Source organism: Pseudophryne corroboree, chromosome 6, assembly GCF_028390025.1.
Source record: "Pseudophryne corroboree isolate aPseCor3 chromosome 6, aPseCor3.hap2, whole genome shotgun sequence".
Classification (NCBI taxonomy): Eukaryota; Metazoa; Chordata; class Amphibia; order Anura; family Myobatrachidae; genus Pseudophryne; species Pseudophryne corroboree.
In genome coordinates this window covers 468,884,330-468,905,615 of record NC_086449.1, presented here as the reverse complement: position 1 = coordinate 468,905,615, position 21,286 = coordinate 468,884,330, and the positions used below count along the sequence as shown (strand labels likewise).

Genomic DNA, 21,286 nt, shown 5'->3' with positions numbered 1-21,286 from the left:
TCATTACAAAATTAAGATGTGTGTGTTTTTGGTTGTTAATGTATGTATATTTACTTGTGGCCTATGTCAGTGTCCTGTACATGTTTTCCTGTGTTGAACTTTCCATAGTGCATATGGCTATTGGACAATGTTTATTGTTTTATGTAGTGGTTTTTTGGTTTCCGGTCATTATGTTTTTCAGAAAAATAAAGCAAGCATTTCTTAAAGAATAAATGTTTATAAGCATAATGGGTGGATGTATCAACAATAGCATGAATAAAAATTATTTTTATTTTTTTACAGTGTTTGTAAAAAGCAGTAATACTCGTCCTCCAGTAACTCCCATCACATTTGAAGATGATGACGCTGCGGAAGCAGGTAAAGTGTCCATTGTAGTATAGGGTATGTTTGTAAAGGAATGGGCATAACCAAATGTAACTTTCATTAATAGGTCCATCAAAAGAAGTCTGGAGCAGCAGAAGTGGGACTTCTGGAAGACACCACCACAAAAAGCATGTGGCAGCAAAGAAAGCAAGGGCTGATGTCCAGGGCCAACCACAGCAGGCTACCCCACCACGAAGATTATCCACAGTATGTTCGGTCTCCCCACTCCAAATTTTGGACACACCTCCAAGACGTCATCCACACTCCCCTCATCTTGATTGTCAAACTGAAATAAATATACACAATTTCAGATCGTTAACAAACTTTTTCTTAACCGCATTAAGTAAAAACACATCAAAACTTAAATAATTACCGAAGTAAGTAAAACATGAAATGGAATCCAAACAAAATGGCCTTGTCCACATCCAGTAAAGATATGTATGTCCACTTGAGGCATACAGTAGCACATTGTGTGTAAGATGCTGCAACAGAAACTCATGTTTAATTTTTGCAAATAGTAAGGTTGATTTTCAAATTTTATCATGTATGTTTGAGCTCACATTGCCAAATACATTTAAAAACATTACTATATTTGTTTGAGAAAAGCTATAAGGTAACACATTATGGGTTACAATGTGTTTTTATGTTGGAGTATGTCTGATCTACAATAAAACTAAAGTGTTTGCTTTCACAATTAAGTAACCAGAAACATTTGCCACAAACAGGCATATGTATGTATTTAAGTTAAGAGTGATGATGTTGCTAGGCAGAATATCTGAAAGCAACAGTGAATGACATGTGTTCCATGTGTAGTGATTTGTTTTCATTTATCAAACATATGGATTGCTAACAGCAAATTTTTATACATTTCAGCTTCTAGTCCTGGTAACAGCATCCCTCCGCAACAACTGCAACACAGTGACATGGAGGAGGCAATCATCTTAGAAATGCAGCCATGAAAGCCAAGGAATCAGCCCCCCAGCACCTGTGAGTACACCACCACAGCAAAGCACACCACCACCACAACACAGCCCAACAACACCAGTAACACAAGGCCCTGATCAGGTGTTTTGGACCATTTGGGCTAGACAGCAGGCCACTAATGAAGATTGCCTGCGTAGGCAGACACAAATGTTTGCAAGCCTACCATGTCACCTCAGAAGAATCACCAGAAATCTGAGTAGACAAAATGAACAAACAACCAGAATTGGCAATACCATGGAACTCATGCGTACAGACATTACACAGGTCATGGGCAACTTACAGCGCATAATGGAAGAACAGCACAGACTAATGGAAGAACAGCACAGACAACAGCAAAGTTATATGAACATTTCTCAAAACAATCAAAAGATTAATGAAAGTTTATTCCGAATTGTAGACAATCAAAATGCTGCTACACGTGAACTCAATGCCACCCTCACTAACCTGAATGAAACACTCAGATCCATGCACCAACAGCAAACAAGCAGCAGTTCTGGTACGACTACTCCAAATATCACGCCAGTCTCATCACCACCAAGACGCTCCACTAGAGCACGACAACATGACAGTGCTATTGGCAAAGGGCAGGACAAGCAGGCACCCAAAAAAAAAATAAAACAAAACAAACAAATTTAACATTTCTGAGAAGTAATTCAAAATAGTTAGTGTATGTTTGGCTAAATATATCTAACACTTAGTTCCTTGACAATTTATACAACATCATTAATTATAAGTGCTACAAACAACAGCATCAAATTTGTACGCACATTTATTCTTTACCATCTTTTTTATTTTGGAGGAGGGAAATGTTGTTGGAGCTGCACATACATGTTAGCAGGAAGTAACCATACCACTTGATTTTTTTATAATCATTACTCTTTCTAGATTCCAATAATTCTCATATCCTGCAGCCAATCCAAATTACAATGTGATTGTTAACTATTTTACCTTTCTTCTCTATACAACATTACAAGAATAACACAATTGAGTTGTGTAAAAAGCTTTTAATATGTTGTCATTGAATTGAGATAATTCATTGACAATATGAATGTCATTATTGTTGGGCCATGTTTGTGTGTGTTAAAAATGAGTAATAATGTTATTACACATGATGCAGAAACCACATAAAAAGAAATTCTAAACCAAAACACAAATAATGTGGATAATAATGTATATATGTGGCAAACTGTGTATTTCCTTACAAATCAGCAAGTTTACTGCTGCAAACATTACAAAATAAATTATTTTTGATGAGAGTAAGTTTGTGTCCCTTAAATATGATGGAGCATCACACATAGGGACACATGTATTCCTCAAGGCTAACATATTATATGTTGAGGACTGTTTATTTAGAACACAGGTTCTCAAACTCAGCCTTCAGGACCCCACACAGTGCATGTTTTGCAGGTCTCCTCACAGAATCACAAGTGACATAATTAGCTCCACCTGTGAATCTTTTAAAATGTGTCTGTGAGTAATTCATACACCTGTGCTTCTACTGGGTTACCTGCAAAACATGCACTGTGTGTGGTCCGGAGGGCCGAGTTTGAGAACCTGTGCATTAGGACGTCCAACACAATCATAAAGTAAAATACTAAATAAATTACTATGTGGATTATGTGTGCTTGTAATAAATTATCAGTGCAAGTTTATGAACACTTATCCAGACTTAATGCATGCCACTCATAATCTGTTGTTTAGATTTTTTTAAAAACACAAGACACATGCGACATTTGTTTTGCATAAAGCGAGGGTATGTTTGTATGTCTCAAGGAGACAGACACATTCTGAGTAATGGTCTTTACACTAAAAATGGACCAACATCTATTTATGATTACACAACAAATGAAATAAGCAAAACAAACTTACCTTAGAAATAGCGAGTGATGAGCTCTTGCCTAACCTGCCTCCCTACATCTGTACTCCAAGTATCACCAGATGTCTCTAATTCCTCTGCTTGCTGGCTGCTTTCTTCATCCTCCTCCTCCTCCTCCTCGTCAACATGTGGCAGATGTTGTTGCAAACACATGTTATGAAGAAAGCAGCAGCAGGACACAATTTGAGTCACCTTGGAGGGACTATACAACAAAAGGCCACCAGACTTATCCAGACACCGAAACCTAGATTTCAGCACACCAAAACATCTTTCTATCACATTCCGCGTGGACTTATGTGCATTATTGTAATTGTGGTTCAGCAGGGGTATCAGGTCGGGACAATGGAGTTAGAAGCCAAGAGAAACAGCCATATCCTCCATCACCTAAAAGACAGATATAGTAACGTGATTCATGTTAAGATACAGCAACACATAAGTAACACACTGTGGGGCAGATGTATTAACCTGTAGAAGGCATAAGGAAGTGATAAACCAGTGATATGTGCAAGGTTATAAAGGCAGCGGACAATCTGTTCCTAAATGTTCATTTACATATTGGAGCTGATTGGCTGGTGCCTTTATCACCTTGCACATATCACTGGTTTCTCACTTCCTTATGCCTTCTACAGGTTAATACATCTGCCCCTGTATTTGGACAAAGTATACGCAGGCCTACACATATCAAATTACATACCCAGCAGCCATCCATCTGGCATTTGTCCGTCCTCAAACTTATCAAAGAGGGATGACTGACTGAGGATGAAGGAGTCATGGCAGCCCCCAGGGTAACCAGCAACAACACTCATTATTTTGAGATTTGCATCACAAACCACCTGCACATTTGTGGAGTGTTCGAAATGGCGATTAGTATATATGTGCTGCCTGCCCCTAGGTGGTCTCAGCTGAATGTGTGTGCAATCTATGGCTCCAAGCACATTGGGCATGCCAGCCAGCTCATAGAAATCTACCCTGACGGCATGCCACTGAGACTCCTCTGTAGGGAAGTAGATTGAGGCATCGATGTGGGGCTGCAAAACAGCCAACAGCTGTGTGTATATTTGAAAGAACAATAAACATGAGATTTTAGGACAGAACTGGCCACCGAGAAATGAAAACAAACAAAAAACAGAAGAGGTAGTTAGGTATACATTACCTGTGTTAATATTCTGGAAAATGAGGGCTGTGAGATTCCTATGACATCCCCAGACACAGCCTGAAAGCTGCCAGTAGCCATAAAGTGCAACACAGCCAGGAGTTTGTGCAGGCCATGAGACAGAGCGAGAGCGTGCTGTCTCAGGGTCTAGGTTCAGTTTGACAAGGTCATACAGACGGAAAATATTGTTACGATTTAGACGGAACATCTGTATGACTGTATCATCGGACAATGCGTTCAAGTTTAAACGCCCCCTAAAAAAACGAGGCCTGCGCAGCCTCCGCGGAACCTGTACAACCTGCTGACCATGTTCAGTTTGTTATCCCTGGTTACTTACAGGCTGATGTCTGAGTCTGAGAAATCCCACAGCACACAAAATATCACTGGTCCACAGTGCTGCTGCCATTTCTGAGTGTAGGTGGATTGAAATGGGCCTAACATCCTTTTATAGGCATCCGTATTCAGGTGTGATTGATTTTTGAGATGCAAAACATGTAAACACGATTGAAAAAAGTAGGTCTATTTTTTTGCCGCTTTTTTTACCGAATCGCAAAAAAATACGACCGCAATTGAGCACTCAGAAACTAACACCCAAATACGAATGAATAGTGAATGCCCGTATTGTATGAAATAACAGCCGCGTTTGACCGATGGTCTATTCATTCGTATTTCTGAACTTTGCTAATCAAACCATTACGAATAGTCCAAACACTGCCGAGATTGGTGCTTAGTGAATTCCCGGATTGGGACTTAGAAAAAAAAAACACAAATCGGACAAACTCGAATTCTTAGTAAATTTTGGCCCAAGTCTCTGTTAAATGTCCTTAAGTGATACTTTGTATTACCCAAGCTGGCAACACACTTGCTGTTGAATCCACATATACAATGTAACTGATAAAGCATGCACTTGGAAACTCCTTTCTTTATAGTTGGTAGTTGCCTGTTGTCTTTATAGTGCAATTAGTAGCTTTTTATTAGCTTAGCTACCAAGTTCAATGATCATTCATGCATGGCCACGCAATATATCTATCACTTAGTCCAGAGCTCACATCAACAGGTCATAAATCACAGCGTGATTGTAACTACGTCTGCAAACCTGTCACACCACGGTTGGATGATCTTCCTCCCGGCTGCAGCTTTCTTTCACAGCCTTATCTGGAGTCCATAAACCACCTCAGTGACAACGATGTTCCTCCCGGCTCCTAGTTTGCCGTCAGCCTTATCAGGAGTATGCGATCACTTCTCCTTCGCTTAACCCCTGGTTGCAGTGGGGTAAAATCTGAGCCGGCCGGCTGGTAAGTGCACCTCTACTATATCCCGTGAATGGGAGAAGAAACAGACGCGTTTCCCCGCCTTCAAACCTCGGCGGCTTCCTCAGTGCTTGGTTTGCAGCTATATCACAGTTTTTTAGGTCACTGTCTCTATAGGTTCTTATAATATATAATTGTTCTTAATAAATGTGATTGATTTTTATTGATACTGGCCGGTAATAATTTTAGTCTTGAGAAATAACTATTTAATAAAATCTACAAGCAGATTAAATCAGCGCTTTCCTATTGTTTTTCTTTGTTTCGCTTCTATAGTAGCTTGTATGGTGCACCGCATGCTAGTCGCAGCATTGCATGGCAAAGAAGATAGTTTAAGACAGTAGCAAACATGGGAGAAATCCCAGGTACTGGAGCTCACCCGCACAGCGTCGGAGCTAGCTGCGGGCATACAGGAGAGTCAGATACATTGCCCTGGGGGCTGTCTGCTGTCTCACTGGAGCAGCACAGCACTGCCGATAAAAAAAACTAAACAAAAAAACCTGCTCCTCTGTAACTCCTTGGTGCCCACTCAAATCCTGCACCCGGGAGCTCATGCCCCCTTAGCCCCCTAGTTACGGCCCTGGTACTATAGCGCCAATGTGCAATGCATCACTGTCACCCACAGAACCAGAGACCAGAGTTACACTTCTTTTTATTATTTCGATTCATGTGGATAAAGTAAGAATTGAGCAAGACTTTGCAGGATATATTTGTAATTACATGATCACTGTTTACTTATATGTAGAATATGTACATGTGAGATTTTCTTGATTATGGTCAGGGCTGGCCTGAGCCTAATTTTTCTGGTAAGCAAATATATATTTTGGCACCCCTTAGTTGAATATATAGGGGTGTGGTTTCATGGGGAAGGGGCATGGCCACATAATAGTACCAATATACATTACACCACAGAGTGGTGTCACATTACAGCGCACAGTGGTGTCTGTTAGTCACATTACACCACACAGTAGTGTCCATTATTCACATTATTCACATTACACCACAGAGTGGTGTCTGCTATTCACATTACACCACACAGTAGTGTCCATTATCCAAATTACACCCCAGAGTGGTGTCTGCTATTCACATTACACCACACAGCAGTGTCCACTATTCATATTACACTGCATAGTAGTGTCCGTTAGTCACATTACACCACACAGTACTATCTACTGTTAACATTACACCTCACAGTAGTACCCCTTATACACGTTACACCACCTAGCAAAGCCCCTATACATGGTAAACCACAGTAGAGCCACTTATACACATCTTGTCTCCCCTATTCTTAAAAAACCTACCCTTGATCCTAACACTCTCTCCAACTATCGACCCATCTCTCTCCTCCCCTTTGCCTCCAAACTTCTTGAGCGTATTGTCTATAATCGCCTCACTGCCTTTCTTTCCTCTCACTCACTGCTTGACCCATTCCAGTCTGGTTTCCGTTCTCTCCACTCCACTGAAACTGCCCTCACAAAAGTCTGCAATGACCTCCATGCAGCCAAATCTAAGGGCCACTACTCTCTGCTTATTCTTCTTGACCTCTCTGCTGCTTTTGACACTGTGGACCATCCTCTCCTTCTGCAAATCCTTCACTCTCTTGGTCTGCGTGATACTGCCCTCTCCTGGCTGTCCTCCTACCTCTCTGATCGTTCCTTCTCTGTCTCCTCTCATGATGCTACCTCCCCCCCACTTCCACTAACTGTTGGTGTCCCCCAAGGCTCTGTTCTTGGTCCTCTCCTTTTCTCTCTCTATACGTCCTCTTTAGGTGAACTCATTAGTTCTTTTAACTTCCAATATCACCTCTATGCTGATGACACTCAAATCTACCTCTCCTCCCCTGATCTCTCCACGGCTCTCCTCACTCGTACCTCAAACTGTCTTTCTGCTATCTCTTCCTGGATGTCTCAGCACTTTCTTAAACTCAACATGTCTAAGACTGAGCTGATCATCTTCCCACCCTCCCGCACAGCCTCACCTCCCACAATCTCATTATCCATTGATGGCACAACTATCTCCCCTAGCCCCCAAGTACGCTGTCTTGGCGTAATCCTTGACTCCTCCCTCTCCTTCAAACCACACATTCAGCACCTCTCACAAACCTGTCATTTTCATCTCAAAAACATTTCTAGAATCAGACCTTTTCTCACACAGGATGCCACTAAGATCATTATTCACTCACTGATTATTTCCAGACTGGACTACTGTAATCTCCTCTTAACTGGCCTCCCTGACAATCACCTCTCTCCACTCCAATCTATCCTCAATGCTGCTGCCCGGCTCATCTTCCTCACCAAACGCACTACGTCTACCTCCCCCCTCCTACAGGCCCTCCACTGGCTTCCCTTCCCTTTCAGAATCCAATTCAAACTTCTCACACTCACTTACAAAGCACTCACCCACTCCTCTCCCATCTACATCTCTGACCTTATCTCCCTTTACTCTCCCACCCGTCCTCTTCGCTCTGCTAATGCACGCCGTCTCTCCTGTCTTCTGATTACTTCCTCCCACTCCTATCTCCAAGATTTTTCACGTGCTGCTCCATTTCTCTGGAATTCTTTACCTCTCCCCCTCAGACTCTCCACCTCTCTACAAAACTTCAAACGGGCTCTTAAGACCCATTTCTTTACCAAACGTAGCCAAATCTCAACATAACCCTCTGTTCCACGCTCTCTATGTACCCCATCTGTGTCATCCCTGTCTGTCTACCCCTCCCCTTAGAATGTAAGCTCTCACGAGTAGGGCCCTCTTCCCTCATGTGCTTATACTTTTCTTACTTTAATAATCCTCAACCGCCCAGATCCCACAGTTTTTTGACCACCTGGAACTTATCTCTATGTTTACTGGTGTAGTTATGCTTAGCTGCCCTGTACTTGTCCTATATTGTATTCAACTGTAAGTCACTGTTTTCCTATTTTTTATGTGCATTTGTACTCTGTAATCGGGCGCTGCGGAACCCTTGTGGCGCCATATAAATAAAGGATAATAATAATAATAATAATACACCACAGCAGAGCCCCTTTTACATGTTATGCCATGGTAGAACCCTTTATACATGTTACACTACAGTAGAGCCACTTATACTCATTGCGCCACAGTACAGCTGCTTATACATGTAACACTACAGTAGAGCCCCTCATACACATTATGTCATGGTAGAGCCTTTTATACATGTTACGCCACAGCAGAGCCAACTTTATTACACAAACACATCCTCACGCACGTTTATGTACACTGCGCACATGCATGGAGTCGCAATTCAACAGCCAAAGGCCTGCTGTACCCACCACCAAACATGCCCAGACAGCCACCACAGCTGATCCGCAGCATACAGATGATTCCCGGCTGCTGCACCCAGTCAGAGCCATTACCTTCACTACCCCAGCCATGTCCCTGCTGCCCCCTGAGTCTTCTATCTAGGTTCATGGGGCATTGGTATCTCCTGACTTCCGAGTCCTACGTCCCCCACTTAGCTTCTCCCTTACTGCAGTTACATTTATACCCCCATCTTGAAAATTGGCATACCCCATATGCATATATATATATATATACATACACTCTAATATACATATATACACCTCATGTATATACTCATACCCCACTCCAATTTACATTTATACACCCTCCTGTACATGGACATCCCCTCACACATATACAGTACATATATGCACCACCTCCTGTACATGCATATCCCCCCACACATAAACTTATATACACCCATACCGTACATGCACATACCTCTCATATGCTTATATACAGAATACATATGATATCCCGGCAGATGGGATGCCGGCTGTCACTATACTGACAGCGGCATCCCGTCTGCCGGAATCCGAGCTGCGAGTTCCCTCACCACGCTTCGGGCCAGGTTCTATTCATACTCTGGTGGGGTGGACCCACCAACCGAGTGGGAATATCCAGTCTTTGTCGGGATTTCGGTCATCTTAAGTTTCCTTAACGCTGGGATCCCGACAGCTTGAATATTGACTGCATTCCCATATACATACCCCTCCCCAATAGACATATATACAGCCTCCTGTACAATATACAGCCCAGCTTTTTTATAAAACATACTAGAATATTCACATATACATTCTCCTGTATGTGCACATTCCCCACACATATGCATATATACTGTACATCCCTTGGTGTATACACATCCCCTCCAGTAAACATATTTACCTATGGTGCCAAACATAACTGAGTACATCAAAAACTCACCCAGTCACTGCAACAGGACAGGACTAATGAGGATCATTAGTCATCATCACCCAGCCGGGCCGCCTCCGGTGTCAGATTATGGCGGTGGTTCACAGGGATAGTCATGGTCAGGGGCTGAGCTTCCAACTGCTGCTTTATAGAACAGCACAATTAGCCCCGTGTGCACCTCTCCCGAGGCGGCACCTGCTCATATGCAGAAAATGTCTGACTGTGGTAAGCTACTGCAATCGTTGGCTGCACTTACTGGGCCATATAGGATCTGGCTATGTGTAGAAAATGTTACCCTGTAGCCATTGCAAACAGCCATAGCTGATTGAGTTAGGGCACCTGCAGTCACTGGGTGAGTAGTAGAAACACAGACCTGGGTGACAGGCATGAAAGTTACAAGAGGTAATGGCTAGATATCCATGCTTTGCTATTTATAAAATACTAAAGGCAAAATTACAACTCAGTAGTATAATTATGAATTTATGAATCTGCTGCTAAATATTCTGTGCAGGGCTGGAGGGAAAGGTGACAGGGGCGGGCATCCCGGGCCCCCAACACAGTGCAGCATTACTTCTCCGGTGGCTAGGGATGGCCATTGGTAGATTATCCATCGATGGACAATATCGATGGTACCATTAATGAATAACCTTGATGGTGTAAAACCATCTGTAAAGGAACCATCGATGGTTTTACCCATCGATGGTCATCCCTGCATTACTGTTAATTGAACTGCAGGCCAATCAGAGCCTGGGGGTGTGGCTTCACAGCTCAGGTGGCGTGGCTAAGCTCCGTGCCCTGACACTATGAGGAAAATAAAAATAAAAAATTTGATAGCACTAAACCATCGATGGAGGGAAACCATCTGGTTCTCCCCCTTTGATGGTAAAAGTATTCAACATCGGTCATAGACCATTGATGATTTCGAATCATCGATGGTCGATGGCCATCCCTATGGTGGCTAAGCTGTGCAGCCAGCGAGTAGGTTTTCTGTTTCAAGTGGGCCTCATGGGGTGGTCGGGGGGCAGAGATTCCGTCTGCTGGTTTTTAGGACAGCACAAATGCCCCCCCCCCCACACGGCGGTGGCACTTGTTCATAAGCTGGTAGTGATCTAGCGCCGTGGACCCCCTCCTCCTTTCCACAGTTGCTGCCAGCATGTAGAAGACAGGATGGGGAGCCGCAGCTATACTACCTCCAGCATGGCTGTGGGTGGCTGGGTATCTGCGGCAGCATCCTCATGTGGTGTTGTATGCAGCCGCGTACCCCGCATATGCGTGGGGCTGGTCCTGATTATGGTACAGAAAATACATAACATGTCTTTATATTTCTACATTACTTTCTGCATTCTGCAAGTATGTTCTTGACTGTTGCATTGTCAACTCTGTAATTCAGGTTGTCAGAGTTGCCTTAACTGTTACTGTAAAGATTGTAGAATGAAGACAGGAAGGTATGTGGTCTAAACTGCATACATTTATATAATAGTACATGTTCTCTGTCAGTTGGCTGAAAATAGTTTACACATCTCACTGCTTTAAAAAAAAGTCCTTTCAAGCCAAGAAAAAGAGAAAGTTACATTCTGGCTCTGGGAATGACTAAATGTCAGGTTTAGAGATCTACAGTGTAGTTTCTATAAACAAACCCGAACTCTGCAGGAGAGACATTGCCTTATGTTCAAGAAGTCTAGTTTTTCCCACACAGTTTTTGCTAAGTATCAGAAGTACTAATAGATAGATAGGTAGATAGATAGATAGATAGATAGATAGATAGATAGATAGATAGATAGATAAATAGATGATAGATGCAGTATAGTGATAAAAGCACTGGAATTGTGTTTGAGAACAGATATATTTGTCCTAGGTTTCTGACCTATGTGTTTAAAACACCAGGAAAGGTGTATAGTTAAATGGTTTGCTAAGAGCTTCTGGGGCTTTGTAAAAGCTACTCAAGGGTTCCTGGGGTTATGGATGGAGAGGGAGGTAGAGGGGGCCCAGTTTAGCCCAGACTGCATGACTACTTAAAGTGAGACAGCATTACTACTTAAAGTGAGTGCTGAACTGAATTGCTGTTTTGGTGAGTTGGACAGTAGGTCATAGATAGAGAGGGAAACGTTCTGTATAGTCAGAGCTGGACAGACTAGGATTTATGTTAGATTTTTACTTTTGCTGTAAATAAAAATAGTTGAGGCTATTTGTACCAAATACCCTGGACTGGCGTATCGCTATTTTGGCAGCACAGGAAAGTGCGTCCATCTACCCCAGGAGATGGCAACCCTACCCCGATCTTGACACTTTATACTGTATACACACACACACACATATATATATATATATTCACAGTACAATATTATATTATATTATATTGCCCTGCCTCTAATGAAATATGAATGCGTGCACAAGGGAATATAATATGGAATATAATATGTACACTCAAATTATGGAATGCAAGATGATCATGAGTAATAGATATACATTCCGGCATTCCTAATTACAATCAGGGCAAATCAATGACACTGATTGAACCACTAATTGAATTACCAACGCTTATATTTCCCTGACAACAGGTGGACCCTCTTTTTGTGAGTATCTATCAAAATATGTGACAGACAGAGGAAACACCTACCCAGCTGAATAACTCAGATTGGTTCACAATTATTTTAAATTTTGCCAGTTTAAGTCAGCAATGTGACCATGATTAATGGGGCAGTTCAACTTGGATACAGCTATAGTGCACAGTGTTACAGTTTCACAAATACAAAGTTAATTTTCGAACTGTGCAGTTATAACAAAAGATATAAGAATAAACAATGACATTGGCTACTTCAAGCTTAAATTGATACATTTTATAGTATTTGTATAGTTATCATTTGAACAGTGAACATTACTTTGATCGAGCTTGATGTTTTCATGAAAACCCATAAAAATTTGTATAATATGCTGCCACTTAGGTTCAAATATGTTTAATCCGAGCTCAGACTTTGTTTAACATATTCACCTTGCTCTAATTGTTTGCAAACTGTAGCATTAATTTGCTGTACTAATTGAAGAACAACCTTGGAACCAACTCAAGCATCTCTAGTATTCAGTAGGGAATTTGAGATGGGTGTGTGCAGTCAGGAATTTGCAATATGTACAATAGGTAGGGCTTCAATATTTCCTTTGTTTTCCAGGAAAGCGTCCTTCTGTCACACCAAATCTATAGTACAAAATGCCATGATATATACATATTTGACTCTATATAGTTTTGATTCTAGTTCTTCTATGCTAATGTACATTTTATTTTAATAGTATGAAGACAGACTTAAGAAGAAACTAGGTTACAGTACGCCGGAAAAAATCTTATTACATATCCATCCCTCACTTGCTAATGAGGAATCCATCCTGTACAAGCGAATTCTAGCACATCACAGATACTCAGCCCTGCAATTTACAGATATTGACAGTATCACAGCATTTGTAAAGCACAACCAGAATTCTCTAGGTAAGTACATATGTGTGCAGAATGGTTTTATTTAGTAATTGATTGGAAATGGAGTTGTTGTACCTAGTACTTATGACTAAGAGTTAGTTTATTGCACAGTCAAATTATTTTGCTTTGTTCAATGAAGTAGCATAACATTTACAGAGTGAACACATGTACAATCTAAAGTTATTATAGTTTTAATTGAGCCTGATTGTCTAGCAGGCGATGTCCTGTATGATTTTGCTTTGGCATTAAGCTTCCCTGAAAAGACTCCACCTTTCCAACTGCATCACAACCATGTAGTTGTGTGAGGGTTGTCCTCCATTTTGACAATATGTTGCATTTCATTGCAGCAAATGACAGGGCTGTAGAAAGGATTCCCAGGCCCTGGTAATGATAGGGAATGTGCTCTAATTGTGGAGGTGTGGTCACATCCCCTCTAAAAAAAGTGTAGGAAAATACTTTTTATGTGCCATGAAGTGGCGCAGACGTCCAACTGTGGAAGCCGGCTGGCATGTAAGGCAAGGGGAGGGGTGCACGGGAACATGGACCTTGGCCCACTCGGCCCCTCCAATAAGCCCGGGTAATTAATACTGCCCCCCTCTCTGCGCCACTGGTAAATGAGGTATGAATAAAATGATCATAGGAAATGGAAAATGTATGATGTCAGTGTATTCCTGTTGGGGAAATGAGGATGAAGCTATTCTCCTTCCTAAAAAGTCACTGTACTCGAATATGCTCTGATTGCACTATATTTTACAGCTTTCCATACACGTGGCTTCACTGTTGCAGATTCTGCCACAAACTTCCCCATCATCCTACTAGTTCCAACAGAATGGCTTGGCCCTTCTCATATTCCATCCACTCATCTGCAGACTTCTGACTTCTAGGCTGACAGGGAAGGAACTATCCTGAATATAATTACGGTGTCATGCTTTGCCATGATTTAGTGTTTGTTGTGTGAATTTATTTTCCTGTAAGCTCCATCTGGTTGTCAGCCTCATATCAGTCATTCCTTGGTTTCCTCTAGGCTTCCACTAAAGAGCCCAAATGTATGCTGTGAGCTTGAAGGAACAGATGGAGAACTGTATATTCTGTTGGTAGCATTGTCATTTTACCAATTCAATGCTTTTTAGTCCTACAGTATTATTACAATAAATCACCGTTCATCAGACTTTCACATCTAGTATGGATCTAGTAAGTACTGTAGGAATGGAATTAAGCTGTCTGTCAGACTACACATGGGCCATAGGGAAGCCTATAGTGAGGACAGAACAGAAGGTGTTATTGTATACAGTCATATACCAGTCAATATTTATTATAATATTCTTAAATAGCTTGTTAATTATTTGCACGCTTTCCACATTTCTCTTGTGCTATATATACCAACACCAACTCCAGTCCTTTCTGTCTCGCAGTTAACAACACTCAAGAGTTCCTGTACCAACAGTATCATACACACCTATGCTTTTATTGCACTTGTAGTACTCACAATCCCAGTGCAGATATAGGACAAATATTCAATCACACAGTTACGTCAAGAAAATAGAGACAAAACATATAAGACTTCATTTATCATTAGCTATAAATGCCACTTGCATCTTTATTCCCAATGCGCTTCTTATGCCCTGGCAGCTAAGCCACTTTTGGCACTTATGGCTCCCTGTGCCAAGGGGAGGAGCTGGGCTGGCCATATGGCACTTCTGGCAAATGCCAGAAGGGTCAATGGCCAGATGGGCCAGTCTGGCCGCTTGATAGCCTAGATGGGCAGCTCTGCATGCCTCGCAACATGCTCCAATGAGGTGTGGCCATGTCCTTTTCTGTACTGTGTTTTTTCCTCATGTTTTGTGCTCACAGTAAAGCCACACGTCCTATTTATGGTACATCTGCTCCTGTTATGTGAAGGAGGAGGGAGGTGCATTTTCTGCCTGTGCACAGTTTTTCGTGTCCCATGTTTGCAGCCATACTGGCAGAAGGAGCAAAGTGCCATTATTTTTCCAAGCACATTTTACATTTGCATTTAGATACAGATCTTGTCCATCTCTGTATGAGGTTCATAAAGTCTTAAACAAACTATATACAGTATAATACTAGTATATTGCCCTTTTGCAGAAAGTGTGGGGGTGTCTGCTGTCCCCCTAAATTGAATGCACATGCCAGTCTCAGGCATGCTATTCTCGATTATTATATAGACTAGTAATTTTGGACCCATTCTTTGATGGGTCCATGTCTGATTTCCCACCTTTGTCCCCACCGCTGTCCTATTCCACCTTCCCCCACATACGTCCTACATTCCTGCTTCTCTGCACCTTCTGTCCATCACTACTATACTTACCCTTCTCTTGGCTATATTGTTGGCAGTTAGGTCAATTGGGGGCAGTAGGTGGCATAAGTTTGAGTGTTGTTACACTATTCTCTTTGTGCATATGCTTTTCTTCTCTATGTACATATTTTTCTCTCTCTATTTGTAGTTATGAGTTTCTTTATTTAAGTGTAAATACATCTTTGTATGTCCTTTGCTTCGGCTATTTGTGTGTTTTCTATTAGGACCTGACACATAAATTTACAAAGTGTATCAGCACTATCTTGGCCTGGATATTCATTAGCTTCTCCATAATAACAGGTACCTCTTGAAAAATATAGACACACATGGCATGAGTACTGAATGCTTTGCTCTTCAAAGAGTGACACTGACGTTGGTTGACTTAACCACCCTTCTACACTTTTGTGTCCTTCTTTGTCCTACACACCGACAAAGTCTAGTTCTCATTAATATTGATATTGCTTTGTATATGCTTTACTGGTTTGCTTCATTGCCTTTAGCTCTTGGGCAGACTCCATGCGGGCCCCTTCCTCTCTGGCAGTGACCGCAGATCTGTAGACTCTGGCTTTGTGCTAGAGTCTGCTGCACGTGTACAGTTTTCTGGGAACATGGAGTCTGGCGCCATATCTTCTGCATATGCACAAATTATCGGGAAGTCGGTGGGCACTCCAGAGTATAATTATATGGGTCCATGGTGGGAGGTGTGGCCCCCCTGGACCCAGGTGGCCTTGGCCCCGCACACCATGCACCCATTATAGATACACCAATGTTAGGACCTTATTCTGAGTCAGATGCAAAGGGGCCACAAGTGGAGACGTAGTGCCAGCCATATTTACTACCTTATGCTAATGTAAGTATAAGTATGGCTTCATGTGCATACTGGCACTGACCACTGGTTTTCCATCCACAGCCGCAAGTATCATCACTCCCACAGAATGATCTCATGCCTGGGTTCGCAAGTATCTGCCAATTTGACACCCAGAAATGTTAATTTCTCAAACAGAGACGTGGCTGCACACAAGCCTTCATTAAGGTGCATATGCATGCAGGCCATTTCAAAGGTACATAGAGGCCAGTGGAAATCCAAATTAAGAGGCCCCCACTCCCTCTTTCTTATATCCGACATTACTGCTGCAGCTGACTCAGAATCAGGTCTATTATCTTTGTATGTCCAGCTTTAGAAAACTATTAAGGTGGCTCAGTAATATATTTTTAGTAAAAGATTTGAATTACAAAGTTTGATCCAGTGTCATTTCCACTTAAGTATTTTTATTGTTGTATCAATTTATCAAGGGCATGAAGTCACACCATGTGCTGAAAAATATTTTCACTAATTTGAAATTCTCATTTAAATCTTTGTGTTTTTTATTTATTTTTGCCTGAAGTGGAGGCAGACATTACATAACAAGAAAGGTAATAAAACTTAGCATCCAGTGTAGTTTGTTTTGTTCCAAATTCAGCTTGAAACACTTGTTATCTTTCTCTCTTGCGAGAGTTCTATTTTGGAATGAGTTTGGGTTGGACAGATGCCAGTAGTTTTAGTTAAGGTTTATATGGAAAAAATATCACTAACTTCCATGGACCATTTTATTTCAAGATTCTACATTTAAACTTTTCAACAGACTTAACATGAATGTGGAGAACATTTCATTTGTTATTCTTAAGAATGCTTTTGACACAATTTCTTATAACAAATGTTGTTTGAATGATGAAATCTCTCTTTTCAATAACAAGCTCAAGTATAGACAAGCCATACACATGGTTAATATAAATTCCATGGAAGAACATGATTTGGTATAGACTAATCTGTTAGATCGGGAAACTTCTCACTGGAGCTATTTTTGTACAACCCTGGAAAGAAATAAAACTGGGAGTATGTACAAATGAACAGCCAAAGTAAATAATCTATGTGCATAGATATGTATTATTAGTTTGTGTTCTGGGTTATATACCTGAGCCTAAAGCACCGCTACAATCTAAAATGCAAGTCCCCATATATGAAAAATCGGGTGGTGAAATCCCGCCGGCAGAATCCAAGCACCACAGGCTTTTTTCCCTCTATGGGTGTCCACGACACCCATAGAGGGAGAATAGATGCTGTGGTGAGCACAGCCACTGCACGCAGCGAGCCCATAAGGGGCTTTCTAGCGCTCGCCCCGCTGCCGGCATATTGGTGGCCGGGATCCCGCTGTCAGGATCATGACAGTCAGGATTCCGGCCACCGGTGAAACATATGTATTCCGAAAAATCTGCTAATGATATTCACCAAATTGTGAGATTTGCGATGGCATTCTGATGATGGCTGCAGTTTCTATGCATGGCAGACTTCTGGACACTACGAGGCTGAGTTGAACAGTAAGTTTTATATAATTACTCCCACCTTGCATGCACAGAATTAAGGGCCTGATGGATGCAATGCTGATGTTTGTGGATCTGAGAGATTTTTTTCCTACTGTGTATGTGACTGAGTCTCATTGCACATGTGCCGTGATGGATTAGATGTGGCGGCCGCAGTGAAGAAGTGGGTGGTTATCAGGGGAGTGGTGATTCAAAGGCAGGCATGTCATGACCACTTAAGGGCATGTTTGAGTCTGTGACTGCATCACTGTAAACATGAAAAAAAGAAAAAAGAAGACTCTTGTTGGGAAGCACTCATATACAGATAATGTTGTACGACTAAATGTCACAATAGCTAACTAAAATACAATATTTTATTAATTCTCATTAAAATTAATTATTGAGGAGTTCAATGAGCGCCGATGTTTGTTAAATAGTGACATTGCGAAAATATAAAAAGTAATATATAAATTGCAAGGTACAAATACCTAATTCAGGCCGAAGTGGGTATATCTATAATTTTGTTAATAATCACACTCCAACTGTAGGACAACCTGTGATAAAAAGTTGCTCATTTATTGTAAATATGACCATCATTTATAAACTGCTATATATCCCAAATGGGAATTTTAATCCTAGCAGATAGTTGAATCATAGGTCATAACCGAGATGTAGGACAATGCTCTATATTGGTGACAGATGGGTGGCAAATATTTGCAGTACCAGGGTGTTCCTTGGTAGTCTCCTATCCAAGTACTTAACCCGGCCCTCCACTGCTTGGCTTCCAAGATCAGATGAGATTGGGCATCTCCAGCGGGGTATGACCGCAGACCTTATGCTCACCCTTGTCACACTGTGTCCAAAATTGGGCACAGACAGGAGCCAATTTGCGTTGTTATGTGAGCCACAGGTATCGACACAGCTGATTTGATGTGGAAATCAAATTTTTTTATCATAGATGATAAAGTATAACAAAAGATTAAATACCCATCTAAGTTTTCACGGCTTAGGTAGTCGCAGTACAAGTAGGAATAAACCTCTATACTGCACAGTTATCACATGTATGAAAATAAATCATTAGATCATAATATTATTTTAACTGTGCAAAAGAGGGAAACCTCCAAATTTGGTCTCCAAAAAACAATAATGAACGTATGAGATTACACTATGAATTGTGAAAATCAAAAAAACATAAGCAATGAAACCTTCAGCTCTCATGACCAATCAGAAATTATTCTCAAGTAATAGAAAAATAATAAGTTGACACAGAGTGTGTTCTATATGATATATATATGTCATAAGTTAATACTGAGATAAATATGGATTTCTGCAGTGTAAAAAAAGGAGAGAGAGAAGGCGTTTGTGTGTTGGATAGGGTCCAGAATTAGCAGATGTATCCACATCCGCTTTTTAGATAGAAATATAGACCCCAAAAGAGTTGCACTTATTCCCTTGCTGGTGATAATTGACTGTCACTTGTTCATATAGTATAATAGTCTATGTACCATGTGGGTAAGATATTATAAATACCGGTCCGTGCAATGAAAATGCACTGGTGCACAAATCACATGTATATACCAAACCTGGTGTACATTCATAAAGTTTTGGTCCTACTTGTATACTGAGGGAGATCCTGGTATAAGGAAGGTGCCGGCCGCGTCTGCCCGCGTTCTGCCTGCTGCCGAGCTCCGGCCGCACTATACTTCCTGTTAGGCTGGTTCCCTTGGCGACGGACTTTGCCGAGAACGGCTCGTTGCGGTCACGTGTGCGCACCACGTGACCGTGAGGATGTAGTCTCCTTCCTGACGTACGTTTCGCAAATAGCTTGGTCACAGGGCGTCCTGTGACCAAGCTATTTGCGAAACGTACGTCAGGAAGGAGACTACATCCTCACGGTCACGTGGTGCGCACACGTGACCGCAACGAGCCGTTCTCGGCAAAGTCCGTCGCCAAGGGAACCAGCCTAACAGGAAGTATAGTGCGGCCGGAGCTCGGCAGCAGGCAGAACGCGGGCAGACGCGGCCGGCACCTTCCTTATACCAGGATCTCCCTCAGTATACAAGTAGGACCAAAACTTTATGAATGTACACCAGGTTTGGTATATACATGTGATTTGTGCACCAGTGCATTTTCATTGCACGGACCGGTATTTATAATATCTTACCCACATGGTACATAGACTATTATACTATATGAACAAGTGACAGTCAATTATCACCAGCAAGGGAATAAGTGCAACTCTTTTGGGGTCTATATTTCTATCTAAAAAGCGGATGTGGATACATCTGCTAATTCTGGACCCTATCCAACACACAAACGCCTTCTCTCTCTCCTTTTTTTACACTGCAGAAATCCATATTTATCTCAGTATTAACTTATGACATATATATATCATATAGAACACACTCTGTGTCAACTTATTATTTTTCTATTACTTGAGAATAATTTCTGATTGGTCATGAGAGCTGAAGGTTTCATTGCTTATGTTTTTTTGATTTTCACAATTCATAGTGTAATCTCATACGTTCATTATTGTTTTTTGGAGACCAAATTTGGAGGTTTCCCTCTTTTGCACAGTTAAAATAATATTATGATCTAATGATTTATTTTCATACATGTGATAACTGTGCAGTATAGAGGTTTATTCCTACTTGTACTGCGACTACCAAAGCCGTGAAAACTTAGATGGGTATTTAATCTTTTGTTATACTTTATCATCTATGATAAAAAAATTTGATTTCCACATCAAATCAGCTGTGTCGATACCTGTGGCTCACATAACAATGCAAATTGGCTCCTGTCTGTGCCCAATTTTGGACACAGTGTGACAAGGGTGAGCATAAGGTCTGCGGTCATACCCCGCTGGAGATGCCCAATCTCATCTGATCTTGGAAGCCAAGCAGTGGAGGGCCGGGTTAAGTACTTGGATAGGAGACTACCAAGGAACACCCTGGTACTGCAAATATTTGCCACCCATCTGTCACCAATATAGAGCATTGTCCTACATCTCGGTTATGACCTATGATTCAACTATCTGCTAGGATTAAAATTCCCATTTGGGATATATAGCAGTTTATAAATGATGGTCATCAGAGCCGGCCTTAGCTATAGGCAGGCTAGGCATTTGCCTAGGGCATCCAAGCATGTCTAGGGGCATCCAAGCATGTCCCTGCAGTATCTCATGCTGGGAGGGACAGTCTGCAAACTAACTGTTACTTTCCAAATGTATTCAATCAGTACTTGTATACACTGCTGTTTACATTTATAAAAAAAAAAT

The 21,286-nt window shown here is 41.5% G+C and overlaps 1 protein-coding gene, 1 long non-coding RNA gene and 2 pseudogenes across 3 annotated transcripts in view; 2 read left to right on the top strand and 2 right to left on the bottom strand.

The window, feature by feature from the left end:
- The window catches only part of CPED1 (cadherin like and PC-esterase domain containing 1), a 590,522-nt gene that overhangs the window by 39,084 nt on the left and 530,152 nt on the right, over positions 1 to 21,286 (top strand). For both annotated transcript variants that reach the window (XM_063927207.1, XM_063927206.1), the window contains exon 2: positions 13,175 to 13,367. In XM_063927207.1, coding sequence (XP_063783277.1) covers positions 13,175 to 13,367 — 193 coding nt within the window. The remainder of the gene's footprint in view (positions 1 to 13,174; positions 13,368 to 21,286) is intronic.
- Positions 1 to 21,286, bottom strand: part of LOC134932623 (uncharacterized) — a 115,667-nt gene that overhangs the window by 16,874 nt on the left and 77,507 nt on the right. The window lies entirely within an intron of this gene.
- On the bottom strand, positions 18,721 to 18,841 carry LOC134936972 (5S ribosomal RNA; annotated as a pseudogene).
- Positions 20,854 to 20,974, top strand: LOC134936971 (5S ribosomal RNA; annotated as a pseudogene).